General features: G+C 33.7%; 1 protein-coding gene across 1 annotated transcript in view; it reads left to right on the forward strand.

Moving 5' to 3' along the window:
* Positions 1-20759, forward strand: part of FSTL4 (follistatin like 4) — a 529546-nt gene that overhangs the window by 467980 nt on the left and 40807 nt on the right. The window contains exons 7-9 of the mRNA XM_051973685.1: positions 1112-1273; positions 2705-2839; positions 5290-5316. Coding sequence (XP_051829645.1) covers positions 1112-1273; positions 2705-2839; positions 5290-5316 — 324 coding nt within the window. The remainder of the gene's footprint in view (positions 1-1111; positions 1274-2704; positions 2840-5289; positions 5317-20759) is intronic.

A 20759-nucleotide genomic window follows, 5' to 3' on the forward strand; every position in this document is an offset into this window, starting at 1 on the left:
GATTACTTGCTATCTGGGTGGGGAGGAGAAAATTTTGAAACACAGGGGTGTTTTTTGAAGGTGTGAATGTTGAAAACTACCCTTTCATATATTTTGAAAAGCAAAAACTATTTTTTTAAAAAGTAAAAAATTAAAGATAAAAAAGCAAAAAAAAAAAAAACAAAACCTAAGAATATTAATTCACTGTTAATATAATTGTGAATAGGTATAGTGATCCTTTAAAGTATTTTGGAAATGTTCCCATAATTGTTCTCCATCTTTAAAATAAAAGACTTGGAGTACAGAATTTCTGAGGTTCCTTCCAACTCTACATATAAATGTAATAAAATATAAATAAAATAAATATAACCTATAAATTTAATCCCTCTACCAGATAACAATCCCCTTGAGTTTTCTCTTCAAGAGGCTAAAGATTCCCAGTTCCTTTAACCAATCTTTCTTTGCTTCAATTCAAGACCTTCCTTCACCCTGGTGGCCCTCCTTTATACAGTCTTTAACTGCTCATTGTGCTCTAACTTGGGTCTCAGATCTCAATATAATCTCTTTATGTGGTCTGATCAAAGTAAAGGACAGAAGGACTATAACTTTATGTCTAGAAGGCATGGACCTCAATGCACCTCAAGATTGCTTTAGCATTTTTGACTGCCACACATCTTCCAGTTCAGGTTTGGATTCTGCATATGACAGGGAGCATGGGGTGGAAAAAACGATGACTAGGTTCTAGAGTTGTTACTAGTATCACAAGGTTCTATTTCAGGAATATTCTAGCTGAATGTTTTCCATAAGTCTAATAAGCCTTTTCTAAAGGATTCTGAGAGACTGTGGAGACTCTGATTGGTTGTGACCAATGTCCCTCTCCACTGCTTGTTAGCAAGTCTTAGCATCTTGCCTTGAAAGATGTGTCTGAATCTGAACATTTTTTGCCATCTTCTGGAATCAAAGTAATTCATCTAGTCTGTTTTTCAGTATCATAACAAAACTCTGACATTGCCTTTCACACATGTCCTGTAAGATCAAAAGAGTTGGATAGTGTATCATAGTTTAAAAGAAACAAGAAAGCCTGTTTCTGACCAGTTGACTCATTAAAATTGTCCTTCTTTATCTTCCACAGTGCCTCCTGTCATCCGTGTTTACCCAGAAACTCAGGCCCAGGAACCTGGAGTCTCTGCCAGTCTCAAATGCCATGCAGAAGGCATTCCTACCCCAAGAATTACCTGGCTTAAAAATGGCATGGATATTGGACCTAAACTCTCCAAGCAGATCTCTCTCATAGGTAAGAACCTAGCATACTTTGTATATGTCTTTCATGGGTAGGTACAATCTAAAGTACCCACCAAGTAGGAAAAGCTCTTTTTTTTTTTTCAAGTTTATATGTTGGAAATGAATAAATGTCACATCTTCCATTTTTTTATGTGGTCTAGGCTAGATAACAATGTTGTATTATTGGGAAATTAAAGTATCTATGTTAGCGGATTATAGTAAGATAGTGAAAAAAATTGTACTTTATTAGCAAATATTTCACCACTAAGCTGTTACTTCAGTGGCTTTCCCTATGATTATGCCTGTGTTCACTTTATGTAAATATCAAGTTTCCTTTTGCAAATGTGAGGATGGCCTCTTTTATCTTAAAAAAAAAAAAAAGTAAAGTTAAGCAATATGTTTTTCTCTTACAGAGGAAAAGAAGTAGGTACTTCTGTTGGGGTTGAGCTTGACTCCCCAGAAGATTTGAATTATATTCCCTAAACTCCCTATACAGAGACAGAAAACTAGGGATATGGAATATTTCATTTATTGTCTTATACCATTGGTAAATTGGTTGCTTTTGCTGAACAACTTTTTTTTGTCCTTTTAAAATATTTGTTGCAAGGAATTGTAGTGGGGAAATGGGAGAGGTACAGAAGTGTGCAAATAAGAATTAAAAGAATATCTCTAAATCTAGCATCTCTAAAAAGAGGAAGATAGCTCCTAATATGATTCTGCATTTGAAGAAGAATTTTTTGAGCATGATCTTGTCACATTCTTGACCATATTCCTCTGGCTACCATCCAAAAACTCTCCTCTATAAATGTCTTTTAGCAACTTAGTGCATCCTTCTTATTCCCAGGTATATTGATTTTGAATAAATTAATCACCAATTTTGAGAGACCAATTTTAGCTTCTTAAGTTTGATATAAGGGGACCATGTGGAAGAACCAGCCCATAGGACCTGTTTTAAAATCTCAAAGATGATGCTTACTAACTTATGTGACCTTGGGCAAGTCACCTTTAACCTCAATAAACTCAGTTTCATCATTTTTAAATGAATCCTTTGAGATTCCTTTTAGCCCTAACTATAACCTTATGAGGGCAGTTAGCGAATCAGGAAGATTCATTTTCCTTAGTTCAAATCTGGTCTCAGACATGTGCTTGCTGTGTGTTGCTGGGCAAGTCATTTAACCCTGTTTGCCTCAGTTTTTTGTTTGTTTGTTTGTTTTTTAATGAGCTAGAGAAGGAAATGGCAAACTCCTTTATCTTTGCCAAAAAAAATCCCAAATGGGATCACAAAGAATCAAACATGACAGGAGATTATTGAGATATCAAGAAATAGTCATCACTGGTTTCATAGTTCTAGCTATTGCCAGGAGTCTTTCAGAAATGCATACATAAGTAAGGTAAGACCAGGGTTAAAGGTCTTGGTTTAGTTTAAAACCTTTTTTTTCAACAGCCAATGGAAGTGAACTTCACATCAACAGTGTGCGTTATGAAGATACTGGAGCCTACACATGCATTGCTAAGAATGAAGTAGGTGTTGATGAGGATATTTCTTCTCTCTTTATTGAAGATTCAGCCAGAAAGACTCGTAAGTTGGGGGAGGGGAGTTTAATGTTTAAATTTATTTTTAAATTATATGTATTCACAAGATATAGTTTCTCGTTTGCTTTTAAATCAGAGGGCCTCTCTTGATCTGGACAATAGAGGCCAGCCTTTACAATTGTGGGAAAACATATTGTTTGGAGGACTAACTAGGATTTACTTAAACTTGATAACCATTTGATTAAAAAAAAAACAAACAAACAATTCAAGTGAGACAAATAAATGATTTTCAGTTCAAAAATTCTTTTTTAAAAATCTTATTTATTTAATATTTTTCCCAGTTACATTTTAAACTTTTTTTCATGTTTTTTAACTTCTGAAATCCAGATTCTCTCTCTTATGTCTACCTTAAGCCCCCATTAAGAAACCACATGTGAAGTAAGACAAAACATTTCCACAAAAATCATATTGTGAAAAAATATATACATCTCCCTCCCTAATAAAACAAACCCTCAAGAAAAATGAAGTTACAAGAGGGAGGGAGAGAGACAGGGACAGCAACAGAAACAGAGACAGAGAGACAAAAATAGAGACACAAAAACAGACACAGAGAGAAAGACTATGATTTAATCTGTATTCAGACACAATCAGTTCCTTCTCTAGGTATGGATAGGATTTTCCATCATAAGCCTTTCAGAGTAGTCAGGTTATCATTTAAATATAAAAATTCTGCATACAATTAACTATGAGTTGCATATCTTTTCATGAAAGGTAATTAGAAAACAAGAAAAGAAAGTCCAACAAATCACATTTGCAGCATCTAACTCCTCTAGGTTATTGTCTTCCTTAGAACATTCTCCTCATGGTAGATTCTGAGCTGGGTAAACTTGGAATGATTTTAGCCTTATTCTACTTTACACCAAGGAATTTTTAATTTTTTGGTACCAGGAGCCTATGGACCCCTTCTAAGAATAATATTTGAAATGCATAAAATAAAATATATAGGATTATAAATGAAACCAATTTTATTGAAATGAAATATTAAAACATAAAATTAAAAGTAAAACAAAACAAATTCTCAGATTCAAGGTTAAGAACTCATGTAGTAGATTTAACAATGTCAAATTGCAAATCTAAGGTTATCATAGAATAAAATTAATCAAATAAGCACTTTGTTATCCGTAGAGTACTGTATGAATGTCAGTTAGTGGTTATCATTAGCATTAGTTTCCACTGACTTTTATGCCCCACATGTATTTTGGCTTTGCTACCCCCATCCAGAATTAGGCCTAGCATTTCTATTCTTCACCTTAGGAAGGTGAATTCAATGTGTGTCCAGTGAAGGCTTATATTATAAATGTCTCTGGATTGCTATTTCTCTGCCTTTTTCCTACTGGGTTGCTTCTGTCTTTGGTCCATCATATCTTCATCTTCTTTTTTGGTAAAAACTGAGCTGAAAATCAGTCAGTCTGAAGGGTTATTGACTCAGAATGATAGAGACCTTGCTCTCAGTTTGTCCTATTCCCCCTAAAGTCAGTATTTGCATTTTAATGAGGAGAGTGTTTACTAATAGAGAAATTTCAAGTATCAGCAATCTTGGGGCAATGGAAAGTCAAGGGAGCCAGAGTTGAACTTTTTGACCTCCAAAATCTTTTTAAAGCTTTTATTCTCGGATAATGTTTGAGATTAGAAGGTATGAAGGGGAAAGAACTTCTTATGCATCTGCATATACTTAGGACCAAATTCAAGAGTACTGAGGCTCAGTAGGACTTCCATATGTGTGTGTACAAGACACTATATGGCTCTAAGATGAATAATCTGAATAATTATTCAGTGCAAAGTCCCCATTCTCTCAAGGAATTTATCATCTAGTAAAGGCATACAGATACACATACAATCAACATATGGATCATAAATAAAAATACTATGTTGAGTTCTTAGAAGATCAATAAAAATCATGGATTAGTTTGTAGGAATTAGTTCCTGACTTTAACAAATGTTCTCACTCTTTATTCATATTTTTTAAATAGAAGAAATCTAAGTGGTGCAGTGGATAGAGCACCAGTTCTGGAATCAAGAGAACCTAAGTTCAAATCCAGCCTCAGACTCTTAACATTTAATGGCTATGTGACCCTGGGCAAGTCGCTTAACCTAATTTCCTGGCCAAAAAAATTAATAAATAAATGAAAAGAAAGAAAAATTCAAAAAGTTACTGCATTACTGGAAGTAGTGTTATCTTTGAATCAAAATGGCATGTTCTCAAGATCTAATTCTATACATAGAAAGTAATTTTGATTCTTATGGAGGTATGAGTTCCTTCCTATTTGTACATTTGCAGAAAGATCTAATGCTGTGGTTTTTGTGTGATGTTATTACTTGATACTGAAAGAGCTATTTTAATGACGTTGTTTTAATGAAAGTTTTGACATGGCTTTTTTTTTTTTTTTTCCCTGCTCTCAATGGCTTCCTGACTCTCCCCATACCGGTGTGCTGCAGTTGCAAACATACTCTGGCGAGAGGAAGGTACCAAAGCCCTACATTTGGTTTTACTTTTACTCCCATGTGCTCATTGACCCTAACAACTTCATTTCAGGTCATCTTTCACTGAGACACTCCCACCTCTTCCAGCCTCACTGCACTCAACATCTATCTGTCCCTGAATTTCAAGTCTAGCTGCCCCAAAGATTATAATCTGGGAAGGAACAGCTATTGATTCTGGGACTGAGGAATCATTAAATTTAGAGCATTGTGCATGTTATGGAATTTGCATTAAAATGCATTAGCTGGAGTACAGTGTCCCATTTTTTCTTTACATAGATGGTCCCCAGAGAATGCCTAGTATTCAGTTCCCATTCTCCTTATTACCTATGATTGTAAATGAGGGGGCACTTTTTTCTTTTTTATTAATTTTAGTATTATTTTAATCCTTTCCATTTCAACATATACCCCTCCTCCCTTCTCCTCTGAACTATTTCTTATAACAATATAAATAAAAGAAAAAAATCAATTCAACAAAGCTAAACACTATATCAGCCAAATGGGACACAATAAACTGTGTTTCATGTCTGAAGTCCCCCCACATAGGCCTTTCCAAAGAAATGAAGAAGACATACATTTTCTCATCTGTCCCTAGGGAATAAACTTAATAATCATAATTATACATCATTCATTTTTAACTTTTTGTTCTCTCCATGTATATTATTATAATTATTGTATATATTGTTTTCCAGATTCTGTTTATTTCACTTTGTATCTGTTCACATGTTCTCCTGAGTTTCCAGAGAAAAATTTCTTATTTGTCATGTTCATGGCACAATAGCACTTCATTACTTTAATTTATCACTACCACAATTTATTTACACATTCCTCATTTGAGTACCAATTTTTCCTGTTTAATTTTTTCCTGTTCTACGTAATCACCTTTTTTGTTTTTAGTTTTTTTGTTTTTGAATCCCTTATAATTGGTCTTTAATGTTTATTTTACATTTCTCCTGCACCTTGTATGTTGAATTTTCCATTAAGTTCTGCTCTTTTGTCACAAATAACTGAAAATCTTTCAGTTTGTTAAGTGTCCTTTTTTCCATTCAAGATTATGCTTAATTTCCTATTATTCTTATAACCTCATATTTTTGTTCTATGAAATATACTATTCCAAGATCTATTCTCCTTTAACATAATTGCTACTAAAGTCTTATAAAAAAGATCTCATTTTCTCCCTAACTTGGAAATTTTGAAACTTGGTGATGCTGTTCCCATTTCAGGTGATAGTTGGTGGATTTTTTGCATTTCTGCTTTACCTTCTTGCTCTAGAACTACAGGACAATTTTCCTTAATAATTTTTTGTAATATTATATCAAGATTCTCTTTTTGATCATAACTTTCAGATAGTAGCATTATTCTTATATTGCCTCTCCTTAAGAACAGGTTCTCCAGATCAGTTGTTTTTCTGAGGAAATGTTTCACATTCTCTTCTTTGTTTCCATTCTTTTGATTTTGTTTTATTACTTTTTGATGTTTGATAATATCATTTGCTTCCCATTGCTCAATTCTAATTTTCTTTTTTTTTTAAATTATGGCTTTTTATTTACAAAACATATGCATTGAAAATTTTTTCAACATTGACCCTTGCAAAACCTTTTGTTCTAAAATTTCCCCTCCTCCCTCCACCTCCTCTCCTCGATGGCAGGTAGTACAATACATGTTAAAAAAACATTAAAATTTATGTTAAATCCAATATATGTTCACATATTTCTACATTTATCTTGCTGCATAAGAAAAATCAGATCTAGAAAGAAAAAAAAAACTGAGAAGGAAAACAAAAATGAAAGCAAATAAGAGAAAGAGTCAAAATGCTATATTGTGGTCCACACTTAGTTCTCATAGTCCTCCTACTGGGCATATATGGCTCTCTTCATTACTGAACAATTGGAACTGATTTGAATCATCTCATTGTTGAAGAAAGCCACATCCATCAGCATTGATCATCGTATGGTCTTGTTGCCATGTATAATTATCTCCTGGTTATGCTCATTTCATTTAGCATCAATTCATGTAAGTCTCTTCAGGACTCTCTGAAATAATCCTGGTGGTCATTTCTTACAGAATGATAATATTTCAAAACATTCATATACCATAATTTGTTCAGCCATTCTCCAATTGATGCGCATCCATTCATTTTCCAGTTTCTAGCCACTACGAAAAGGGCTGTCACAAACATTTTTGCACATCTAGGTTCCTTTCCCTTTTTTAAGATCTCTTTGGAAAATAAGCCCAGTAATAACACTGCTGGATCCAAGAGTATGCACAGTTTGGTAATTTTTTGAGCATAGTTCTAAATTGCACTTCAGAATGGCTGGATTCAGTCACAACTCCACCAACAATATATCGGTGTCCCAATTTTCCCACATTCCCTCCAACTTTCCTTATTATCTTTTCCTGTCAACTTAAACAATCTGACAGGTGTGCAGGTGTCTTAATTTGCATTTCTCTGATCAATAGTGATTTGGAGCACCTTTTCATATGACTAGAAATAGTTTTAATTTCTTTGTCTGAAAATTGTCTGTTCATATCCTTTGACCATTTGTCAACTGGAGAATGGATTGATTTCTTATAAATTTCATTCAATTATATATTTTGGAAATGAGGCTTTTATCCCAAAACTATAAATGTAAAAATGTTTTGCTTCCCTTCTAATCTTGTTTGCATTAGTTTTGTTTGTACAAAAACTTTTTAACTTAATATAATCAAAATTATCTATCTTGTGATCAATAATGCTCTCTAATTCTTCTTTGGTCATAAATTCCTTCCTCCTCCACAGATCTGAGAGGTAAACTATCCTATGTCCTAATTTATTTATATCATTCTTAAATCTAGATCATGAACCCATTTTGACTTTATCTTGGTATATGGTGTAAAGTGTGGGTCAATGCCTAGTTTCTGCCATACTAGTTCCAATTTTCCCAGCAGTTTTTGTCAAATAGTAGATTCTTATCCCAAAAGCTGGGGTCTTTTTGGGTTTGTCAAACACTATATTGCTATAATTATTGATTATTTTGTCCTGTGAACCTAATCTATTCCACTGATTGACTAGTCTATTTCTTAGCCAGTAACAAATGGGTTTTGATGATTGCTGCCTTATAATATAGTTTTATATCTGGTACAGCTAGGCTGCCTTCATTTGATTTTTTTTTCATTAGTTCCCTTGAAATTCTTGACTTTTTGTCTTCCAGATGAATTTTGTTGTTATTTTTTCTAGGTCGGTAAAATAGTTTCTTGGGAATTTGATTGGTACAGCACTAAATAAATAAATTAGTTTAGGTAGTATTGCCATCTTTATTATATTCGCTCAATCTACTCAAGAGCACTGCATATTTTTTCCACTTGTTTTGGTCTAACTTTATTTGTGTGGAAAGTGTTTTTTTAGTTTTGCTCATATAGTTCCTGACTTTACCTTGGCAGATAGATTCCCAAATATTTTATACTATCAACAGTTATTTTAAATGGAATTTCTCTTTGTAGCTCTTGTTATTGAATTTTGTTAGTGATATATAAAAATGCTGGTGATTTATGTGCATTTATTTTGTATCCTGCAACTTTGCTAAAGTTGCGGATTATTTCTAATAGTTTTTTAGTTGATTCCCTGGGGTTCATTAAGTGTACCATCATATCATCTGCAAAGGGTGATAATTTGGTTTTCTCATTACCTACTCTAATTCCTTTAATCTCTTTTTCTTCTCTTATTGCCAAAGCTAGCATTGCTAATACAATATTGAATAGTAATGGTGATAGCAACCTTGTTTTACCCCTGATCTTATTGGGAATGGTTCTAGTTTATCCCCATTATATATAATGCTGGCTGATCATTTTAAATAGATGCTACTGACTATTTTAAGGAAACACTAAAAACTCTAGTGTTTTTAATAGGAATGGGTGTTGGATTTTATAAAATGCTTTTTCTGCATCTATTGAGATAACCATTTGGTTTTTGTTAATTTGGTTATTGATATAGTCAATTATGTTAATAGTTTTCCTAATATTGAACCAATCCTACATTATTAGTATAAATCCTACTTGGTTGTGGTGTATTATCCTGGAAATGATTATCTGTAATCTCTTTGCTAATATTATGTTTAAGATTTTTGCATCAATATTCATTAGGGAGATTGGTCTATAATTTTCTTTCTCTGTTTTTGTCCTACCTGGTTTAAGTATCAGTACCATGTCTGTATCATAAAAGGAGTTTGGTAGGAGTCCTTCATTCTCTATTTTTTCAAATAGTTTATATAGTACTGGAGTTAATTGTTCTTTAAATGTTTAATAGAATTCATATATAAATCCATCTGGTCCTGGGGATTTTTTCTTAGGTAGTTGATTAATAGCTTGTTCTATTTCTTTTTTTCTAAAATGGGACTATTTAAGTAATTTATTTTCTCTTCTATTAATCTGGGCAATCTGTATTTTTAGGCATTTCTCCATCTCACTTAGGTTATCAAATTTATTGGCATAAAGTTGGGCAAAGTAACGCCTGATAATTGCTCTAGTTTCCTCTTCATTGGTGGATAAGTTCTCCCTTTTCATTTTTGAGACTAACAATTTGATTTTCCTCTTTCCTTTTTCTAATCAAATTAACTAAAGGTTATTTTGGTTTTTTTTCATAAAACCAATTCTTAGTTTTATTTATTCAGTAGGTTTTTTAGTTTCAGTTTTATTGATCGCTCCTTTTATTTTTAGAATTTCAAGTTTGGTATTTGGAGGGTTTTAATTTTTTTTCTAGCTTTCTTAGTTGCAAGCTTATTGATCTTTTCTTTCTCTATTTTATGCAAGTAAGCCTCTAGAGATATAAAATTTCCCCTTATTACTGCTTTGGCTGCATCCCACAAATTTTGGTATGTTGTCTAATTATTGTCATTCTCTTGGACGAAATTATTGATTGTGTCTATGATTTGTGTTTCGTTCATTTATTCTTTAGGATGAGATTATTTAGTTTCCAATTTCTTTTTTTGGTCTATTTTTCCCTGGTTCTTTATTAAATAATTTTTATTACATCATGATCTGAAAAAATGTATTTATTATTTCTGCCTTTCTGTATTTGATTTTGAGGTCTTTATAGCCTAAGATATGGTCAATTTTTGTGTAGGTTCCATGAACTGCTAAGAAAGTGTACTCCTTTTTGTCTCCATTCAATTTTCTCCAAAGATCTATCATACCTAACTTTTCTAGTATTCTATTTATCTCTTGACTTTCTTTCTTATTTATTTTGTGGTTTGATTTATCTAGTTCTGAGAGAGCAAGGTTGAGAGATCTCAGTATTATACAGTTGCTGTCTGTTTCTTCTTGCATCTCTCTTAACTTCTCTTTTAGGAATTTCCATAGTATACCAGTTGGTGCATATATATTTAGTATTGATAATGCTTCATTATCTATGGTACCCTTTAGCAAGATATAATTTCCTTATCTCTTAATTAGATCAATTTATGCTGCTATTTTTTACTTCACCTGAAGCAATAGATTCTGCTCCAGTCTTTTACCTTTAGTTTGTATGTATCACTCTGCTTTAAATGTGTTTCTTGTAAACAACATATTTTAGGATTCTGGTTTTTAATCCAATCTGCTATCTGCTTACACTTTATGAGAGAGTTCACCCCATTCACATTTATGGTTAAAACTACTAATTCTGTATTTCCTGCCATCTTATTATCCCCAGATTATACTTTTCTCTTTGCTTTTCCCCTTTCCCTTCTCCCCAGTATTTTACTTCTGAACCCTATTTGCCTCAAGAAGCCCCCCTTTAGAATCCCTCCCCCTTTAAAGTCCTTCCCCCTTCCTTATACCTTTCCTCTGCTATTTCTGTTTCCCCTTCTATTTAATCTACCTCTTCCCTTTTTACCTTTCCCTTTGCACTTTTCAATAAGGTGAAAGAAATTTCTCTGTAAACCAAATATGTCTAATATTTTTCTTTGAGCCAAATCTGATGAGAGTAAGATTCACACAATGTTCATTCCCCCTCCCTTCTTCCCCTCATGTATAATAGGTTTCCTTTTCCTCTTCCTGAGATGTAATTTCCTCATTTTTTCCTCTACTTTCCCCTTTTTCTGGTACAATCCTCTTTCTACCTCTAGTTCCTTTTTTATAATAGTAAAATCAAATTATACTTGCCATCTCTATGTATACTCATAACCAAAATACAGTACTCAAGAGTTCTTTTTACCTTTTTATGCTTTTTTGAGTCTTATAGTTAGAGGTCAAATTTTGTGTTTAGTGCTGGTCTTTTTATCAGAAATAAATGGAATTCACCTATTTCATTGAATGCCCATCTTCTTCCCTGGAAGAAAATTCTCAATTTATAGCAGTAGTTTATTTTAGGCTGCATTTCAAGTTCCTTTGCCTTTTGGAATATCAGATTTCAGGCCCTTCAATCCTTTAAGGTGGAAGCTGCTAGATTCTGGGTAATCCTTATTGTGGCTCCTTGGCATTTGAATTGTTTTTTGTCTGGATGCTTGTAATATTTTTTCTTGGTCTGATAGTTCTGAAATTTAGCCACAATATTTCTTAGAGTTTTAATTTTGGGATCTCTTTCAGGAGGTGTTTGGTGAATTCTTTCAATGGCTATTTTACTTTCTGATTCTATGACACCAGGACAGTTCTTTTTGATGATTTCCTGAAAAACAGTGTCTAGGCTCTTTTTTTCATCATGGTTTTCAACGACTCCAATAATCCTTAGATTGTCTCTCCTAGATCTATTTTCCAGGTCAGTTATTTTCCCATGTAAGTATTTTACATTTTTTCTATTTTTTCTTTTTTTGTTTTGTTTTGTTTTGCTTGATTGATTCTTGATGTCTCATCAAGTCATTAATTTCCATTTGTTCAGTTATGATTTTTAGTGAATTATTTTCTTTATTTAGTTTTTTTACTTCTTTTTATATTTCTCCATTTGAGTTTTTAAATAAATTGTTTTGTTCTATGGAATTTTTTCCATTTCATAAATTCTGTTTTTCAGGAAGTTGTTGTCTTTTTCCATTTTGTCAAATCTATGTTTTAATGAGTTATATGCCTTTTTCCAAGCCCTATTGCAAAGTTTTCTTTTCTTTTAAGATCCTTCTTAATTTCTTCTAGGAGAGCCTTGTGTGATGGGGATCAGATTATACCATCTTTTGGGCTTCATCTGGAGACAATCTTCTTTTAGTCTCCTCATGGTTTGAAATTTGTTCTTCTCTTTCACCATAAAAACTATCTATGGTCACAGTTCTCTTTGCCTTTTTACTCATTTAAAAAAAAAAGTTGGGATTTGCTTTTGCGGCAAGTGAGGTTTTTCCAAGCTTCTTCTACAAGTGGCGAAGTGACCAGATTCACTCCTGGTGTTGGTTGGGCGTGGCCAGGTCCTGTGAGACTATGGTATTTTGGGGTTCACTATTTACCTTTTGTGTTTGTGTTGGATATTTTATAACTTCTCTCCTGATCTACTGGCTAGCAATCAGGTCAGAGTAGCCAACACTGGTATAGATTCCTCCTTATAGATTCTCTATAGGGCAAAGTCTGCACTATCCTGTGGAAATCGTACCCTGGGTCTGCACAGCCTATGCTGACATCTATGCTCTGCCTGCTTGCACCTGGCTGCCTCCCTCTATCCCCAACCCCAACCTAAACAGACCTTTTCTGGCAATCTTTGAAATTATCTTCTGCTGGTAATTTACTACACTGCAATAGTCATGGATTCTGTCAGTCCAGCACTAATTCAGAGGCTGAATTTGCTAATTAATTGAAGGTCCTGGAGAAGATCAAAAAGAAGCCTGTACCCTCTCCATTATGTTGGCTCTACCCCCACAATCACATTTTTAAAAAGCATTTAAATCATTTTAATATATGTAAGTAGCAAAAGATGGTTATTTGCCATCAACTGTGTTCATTTTTCTTTTAGATTCTATTTCTGAAGTACTTACCAAAAAGCAATTCTGTTTAATTTAATTTGACAGATATTTGCAGTGTCTACTGTGTTAAAAAGAAAAGCTATCAGTTAAAAAACATTTTATTTTCTATTATATTCAAGGCCCTGTACTGTGCACATACAAAAATGAAAAATGACATGATCTCTGTCCTCAAGGAACTTAGAAGCTTAGAGTTTGGGGTTAAGGGGAGAGATTATTGCACACATGCATATGCACACACACACACACACACACACACACACACACACACATATTGTAGCTGGTGTAGACACTAGATGATGTTAGGTGCCAAGTGATGTATTTTAGGAGAAGCACCAAAATTTGGAGTTTAGGTATGTGAAGAATTCATAACAGTCATTCTCTTTGGTAAAAGGTAGGTTTATTTAGGGGAAGAATTTCCAGACAAAATAAGAGTTATAATAGATGCCAGGAATGGTAAAAATGAAATAAAGTGGGAGAGCATATAAAAACAAGTTTCTCAGTGGAACTCACAATTACCCAGTAGAAAGGGGTTGGGGCATGCCCTTAGCTGGCAGGCTAAATCCTGAAAGAGATTTAGCACCCTAAAAGAATTAGCTATAAGGAGAAGAAGTAAAGTTGAAAAGCATAGTGGATTTAGGAGAGAGACCACATGGCTTAGTGAAAGGGGAAGGAGAAAGACACCATGAGACAAAATGTGAGACAGACTCACCCAAAGGAGGGCAGTTGTGAAGCCATGAGACATAAGCTGTTTTATAGGGAAAATGTAACCTCAGGGACATGACTGAAATTTCTGATGAGACATGGTAAGGTAAGGCTGCCCCTGAACCTAGGATAGACCACAGGGGTTTAACATAACTCGGATTTTTGATTGGATGCCCCCTCCCAGATCATGGGACCCATGGGGCTAAACGGATCTCCATCAGAACCTTTTGTCCTGCTGCCCTCAGGGAGTTAACAGATACAAAATAGCCACATAATAAAGGTCAGGGAATTTGGGGAGCAAAATAGAGAAAACTAAGCCTATTTTCATAGTACAGGATTTAATACATACATAATTTCATATCTAATATTTCAGAGAAGAAAAGTATTGTTGTTTTTTTTCTTCGTCACCAAATTCATTCTACAATGCCCTATAGAATGTCAAATTACATGAAACACTGTACCAAAGCCTTATTCCACCGTAACACAGGAATAAGAAAACTGGTTCTGGGATTAGGTGACTTTAGTTTAGATCTTGGCTTTGCCTTTTACTTCTTGATGGACCCCAATTTTTGATCTGTAGAATGAAGAGGTTAAATCAAATGACTTCTTGAATTCCTTCCAGTTCTAAGTCTATGATTCAGTGACTTGAAGGTTAGTATTTTGCCAACATAAAGAACTACAATTTTAAAAGGGAAAAGAAGGCTTTCTAAGGAAAGGCTGCATCCAAATGCCTCCAGTGATAATCGTATAATTTTAAATAAAAGCAAACCTTCAGGCTATTTCTTGTGGCATATTTCCTTGAGTCGTTTATTTACTGATCCCTCAAGCACATGCAGAAATTTCCCTTAAAATTTCAAGCATTACCTTTGTGAAGATTTAATTTGAAAACCCATTCTAAAGTCAGTGAAAACAAATATTGTTTCAAGAAAATAGAACTAGTCTTTCCTCAAGAGGCTGACCTAGCATTTAAAGTCAAAGACTTTCAAGAAAAGTTTTGTGGTTTTAGACTGATAGGCCTTTGTCTATACAGACCAGGTAGATTTCCTGTGCTTAGGACTTGGATGTCACTGCATGATTATCTGATTGGATGCTAGGAGAAAAAATGTGTTTCTGAGAGAGAAAAGATAGATAGCAGAGAGAATTATGGGATTGGAGAAGAAAGTGGGAGAAGGGGGAGAAGGGAAGGAAGAGAAAAATATGGAGAGAGAGAGAGAGAAGAGAGAGAGAGAGAGAGAGAGAGAGAGAGAGAGAGAGAGAGAGAGAGAGAGAGAGACTGAGAGAAAGAGACAGAGAGGAAGAATGCAAGAGAGTGAGAATGTCAGAAATAAAAATTCCTTGAAAAAGAAATATGTTTAACTCTAAGAAATGTGCCTTAAATTGCAAATATTTAACCTATATCAGAGTGCTTACTGTATTGGGAAGGGAGAAGGGGAAGGAAAGAGGGAGAAAAATTTGGAACACAGCCTTACAAAAATGAATGCTGAAAACTATCTTTACATTTTTTGAAAAAAATAAAATACTATTGAGGTAAAAAATGTGCCTTAAGTAGAAAAGATTTGTCCTTTGCATGACAATCTCTAAAGGAGAATTGAAAAGTCCAATATACACACACATACAATTATGATTTGATTATGATACCCAAATAAATATGTATGAAGTAGTAAATGGCAACCATCTTTTTAGGAACAGATTTGTCTCAAAAACTATATGTTTCCCTCTGCAAAATTTTACTCTGGAAATAATTTCATAGAGTTAGTGAGTGAGTAAGCATGCAGCAACTAGCATTTACTGATGTGATCAGGGTAGTAATTAACTAGTTCTAAATGATGTGTCTGAGGTTCAGCACCAAATATTGAGATTGATATTCAGGCAAATTTTGGAGTTTGGGCATATGAAGAATTCACAGTGGCTAGTAAAGAGATGTTTTGGGGGCAGCTAGGTGGTGTAGTAGATAGAGCACCAGCCCTAAAGTCAGGAGGACCTGAGTTCAAATCTGGTCTCAGACACTTAACACTTCCTAGCTGTGTGACCCTGGGCAAGTCACTTAACCCCAATTGTTTCAGCAAAACAAGATGTTTTGGCTATCTGACTTATCCAGGGCCACACAATTAACATGTTTCCCAAGCTGGTCTTTGAACTTCTGTCTCCCTTAATTCCACAACTAACTCTCTATTCATTATTGATGCCACCCTTTCTCTTTTCAAGGAGAACAAAAGCACAATTATTAAAATTCAATATGACCTTAGACCCTAGGCAAAATTTCAGCCCTCCAAATGAAACCTAGAATGAGGTGACTATGTCATATCTAGAGCCAGAAAGATCAGTTATAACCATTGCAGGTCCTCGTTGTTCTTCTTTTAGAGATGCATGAGACTTCAGAGTGGATTTGCCGCTCTGTCAGCAAACTAGATATTTACATCTGCCAAAAGAATTTTAATTCCAAAAGACTCAAAGATGATATCTCTCCTGCCTTGTAGTTACAAACTTTCCAAAGATTCAAGTACATATGGATGTAAGTATAGCATAGGGATCAGCAACTCACCTTCCTGTTTAAAAAATTTTAGCCCTGGATTTTTGTAAGTTACTAATAGATATTGCAGAAGCCCAAATCTGGTAGTAGTGCTACCATTGGATAAATGCATAATCTTCTCCCATACCATTATGTAATTCTCAAATCCCTCCTCTACTCATTCCCATAGCACAGGTATGGCCATGGTGTCATCCTTCATAGAATCAATATTCAAGATCACCATTCTCAGCACAAGCCACAACAAAATTCATATGATCAAGTCTCTACGTTATGCAAGGATCAATGTTGGAAAAAATTACCCATGCATATGCTTTGTAAATAAAAAGCTTTAATAATAATAAAAATCAATAGGACTTAGGACCAGATTGGATATATACAATAAATTTTGTTGTTCTTGTAAAAAAAAAAAAAAATAGAATCCTATTGAAAGCTTAAAGTGCCTTCTGAATCATTAGATATTGGCAAAATAATATTAAGAAGTATGAGTGAGAATCATATTTTATTGCTTCTTAAGAGATTTCAAAGTCCCTTCCCTGCCCTCAGGTTCTTTATCTGTAAAATTAGGGTAAATTAAGTCACTTCTTTGGGACATTTGTGGTTCTATGTGTCTATGACCAAGGTTTTCCCTAGCATCTCTTCTAGTTTAATTCCTATGATTCTATTTGTTAATTCAATTCTGTTCATTTCAATTTAATAAATATTTATTACCTTTATAGTATCCCTTGGAAGTATTCCTTTTTCTCCACTCCTAGATCTGCCCCATAAGTCAGGTCTTCATTTATACTCACATGCAACATTGTAATAACTTTCTAAGTGATCGCCTGATAATTCTTATCCTCCTCCAGTCTATCCTCCCCAAAGCTGCCAAATTGATTGATTCTAAAACAGGTTTGATCATGTCATTCCCATGGCCTTCCTCCTTCTTCTAGGATAAAATATAAACTCCTCTTTTTGGCTTTAAAAGGCTTTCACAATTTGATTCCAGATTAATTTTTCCAGGCTCACTTATCACATATTTCTTCCCTTCACTCACTTTACTTTCCAGCCCAACAAGCCTGATTTCCATTTTTGATTCATGGCATTTCATTTCTGTGCCTTTGCAGTCATAGTCTGTACCCAAAAGTTATCTCTTCTCTCCTTCTTTGAAATCCTTTACTTTCTTCAAGGCCTAAGTCAAGTATCATCCCTACTTTCCAATTCTTCAGAGTTCTTAATTCTCTTCCTGATGTAAATTATTTTTTATTTAATCAATCAACAAGTATTTATGAAACCCCTACTTCATCTTGGGCACCTTGAAAGGTATTAGGTGGCTATAAAGGCAATACCTGCTCTTACAGAGCTCACGTTCCATTTCCTTTTTAAATTTTTGTTACTCTGAAGCTGAATTAACACCAATTTTTTAAAAAGTAATTCTATAAATTCTATAAAGGACAGAAAGATAAGATTCTGCACGAAACCATGAAATTCCATTATTATATAATATATAATATAAGATTATATAATAAAAATATATATATATAATAAATTCAACATATTTGTTCCAAAGTTATTCCATTTATCTATGATTCCCTTTAAACCTCTTTCTGTCCTCTTCTAAACATTTGTTTCTTTAACACAACATTCTTTTCTTTATTGTATTCCTTTCCCTACCCCAATTCTGTCACTCTCAAAAATTTTCTAAATCTCTCCCTTTTAACCCTTTAACCAAAACCAAAAATGCGCATTAATCATGTGTACAAATATATAGCTTAATCTGCACCTTCACTTCTTTACTTTTTTTTTTTTGTCAAGACATGGGCAACATACTTCATCATCTGAAAAGTGGTTGGTTATTTTATTGATAGGACAGCTTGAGCTTTCAAAGATTCTGTTATTGTTGTTGTTTTGCAATATTGTATGAATAGTACAAATTTTTTCCTGATTCTGCTTACTTCACTTTTTTTTAGTGACTTGGGACATTTTCATATTACTGTTGTTCATTTATTTTTATTCTTTTAAGAAATGTCTGTTTATGTTCTTTTATCAATTATTTATTTGAGTTTATTTCTTGTTCTTAAGGATTTTAATCAGATTCCTATATATCATAGATTTAAGGACTTTATCAGTACTTGCTACAAAAATTTTTTTCATAATATACTTTACTTTGTAAGGTTAATTGCATTGTATTTTTTTACATTACAATGGTCATTTTCTTAATGTGTTCTATTTGGGAAGACAAAATACATACATCCGTATATGGATAGCTGGATGTAAAAAACATATACAAAACAGATGTAAGGGTACATTACAAGGGAAAGCACTAGTTAACTAGGGGACCAAAAAAGATCTCATGTAGAAAGTAGAACTTGAAGTAATCTTGAAAGAAACCAGGAATTCCTAGAGATAGAAGTGAGGCAAAAGAGCATTCCAAGCATTAGGGTCATTAGTATGAATACATAGAATGAAAATTAGTATGAATTAGTATGAAAGAGATGAAGTAGCATATGTGAGGAACAAAAAAGAAAATTAATGTGGCTGGAATGTATATTTTAATATGAGGTGGGTAATAATATATATATAATATAGCTGGAAAGATGGAATGGGTTCAGGTTATGAAGGGGCTTTAACTGCAAAATATAGGAGTTTATATTTAATCTTAAAAGTGATAGATTTATATTGAGAAAATGATTATCAAATCTGGCAAATAAATGATTAGTGGTGACTTTAGAGGAATTATTTAGGTTGATTAATAAATAAGGGTAAAAGATTCCAGATGATTTAGAAAAAAAGTAAAAGAAGAACAAGTGGACATATTGAGTATAAATGGTTTTCTCAAATTTAAATGAGAAAAAAGAAAAACAATGATCACCCATGAGAAGGGTAAAGGCTAGTGAGAGATTTTCCATGGGTATTTGTATATGTGTTATACTTAGTTATCTGTGTTTATATTATTTCCCTCTGATGTAAGCTTCTTGCCAACAGAGGCTGGTTAATTTTTGTGTTTCCAGAATCTGGCACATAACAGTCACTTAACAAATAATTATGGAATTGAATATGCAAAGTTCTACATGTTAAAGGTAAAATATAATTCCTCTATTATATCTTTAGCTTAACTATCCAGTAGCAATATTTCATTTCCCACCAAATCAAATTATAGAAATTTTCCTTTTTAAAAAATAGATATAAAAATGTCAAACATGGTTCTTTCTTCAAAAGTTGTTCAAATAAAAAGTTTTTATTCATTTACATCTATCCAACATTCTTTCAAACTCAGAAAGCTTCTGATTTTTATTATTTTATTTTCATAACAATAAAATTATGGTAAAGCAATATAGTACAATGGAATTTGTATTAAGTGATTTTGATTGAAATACTGAGCCTGCCATTTATCATTCTGTAGACCTCAGTTTCCTCATCTGTAAAATGGGAGTATTGAACTAGGTAACTTCTTACCTCCTTTCTGGTTCTAAATCTCTGTTGGTTTGTTTTGGGTTTTTTAAATAGCTTTTTATTGACAAAACATATGCATGGGTAATTTTTCAACATTGACCTTGCAAAAACTTCTGTTCCACCTTTTCTCCTCCTTCCCTCCACCTCCTCCCCTAGATGGCAGATAATCCCATACATGTTAAATATGTTAAAGTTTATGTTAAATATAATATATGCATACCTATTTATACAGTTGTCTTGCTATACAAGAAAAATCGGATTTAGAAAAAAAGTAAAAATAACCTGGGAAGAAAAACAAAAATACAAGCAAACAATAACAGAAAGAGTGCAAATGCTATGTTGTGGTCCACACTCATTTCCCAGTGTTCTTCCACTGGGTATAGGTGGTTCTGTTCATTACAGATCAGTTGGAACTGATTTGGATCTTCTCATTGCCGAAGATAACCACTTCCATCAGAATAGATCATCATTTAGTATTGTTGTTGAAGTGTATAATGATATTCTGGTCCTGCTCATTTCACTCACCGTCAGTTGATGTAAGTCTCTCCAAGCCTTTCTGAAATCATCCTTCTGGTCATTTCTTACAGAACAGTTATATTCCATAACATTCATATACCACAACTTATTCAGCCATTCTACAATTGATGGGCATCCTTTCAATTTCCAGTTTCTAGCCACTACAAAAAGGGCTGCCACAAACTAAATCTCTGTTCTGATGACTTTTTTTTTTTTTTTTTTTTTGCAGAGGCAATTAGGGTTAAGTGACTGCCCAGGGTCACACAGCCAGGAGGTGTTAAGTGTCTGAGATCAAATTTGAACTCGGGTCCTCCTGACTTTAGGGCTGGTGGTCTATCCACTGTGCCACCCAGCTGCCCCTCTGA

Source organism: Antechinus flavipes, chromosome 2 (assembly GCF_016432865.1).
Source record: "Antechinus flavipes isolate AdamAnt ecotype Samford, QLD, Australia chromosome 2, AdamAnt_v2, whole genome shotgun sequence".
Taxonomy (NCBI): domain Eukaryota; kingdom Metazoa; phylum Chordata; class Mammalia; order Dasyuromorphia; family Dasyuridae; genus Antechinus; species Antechinus flavipes.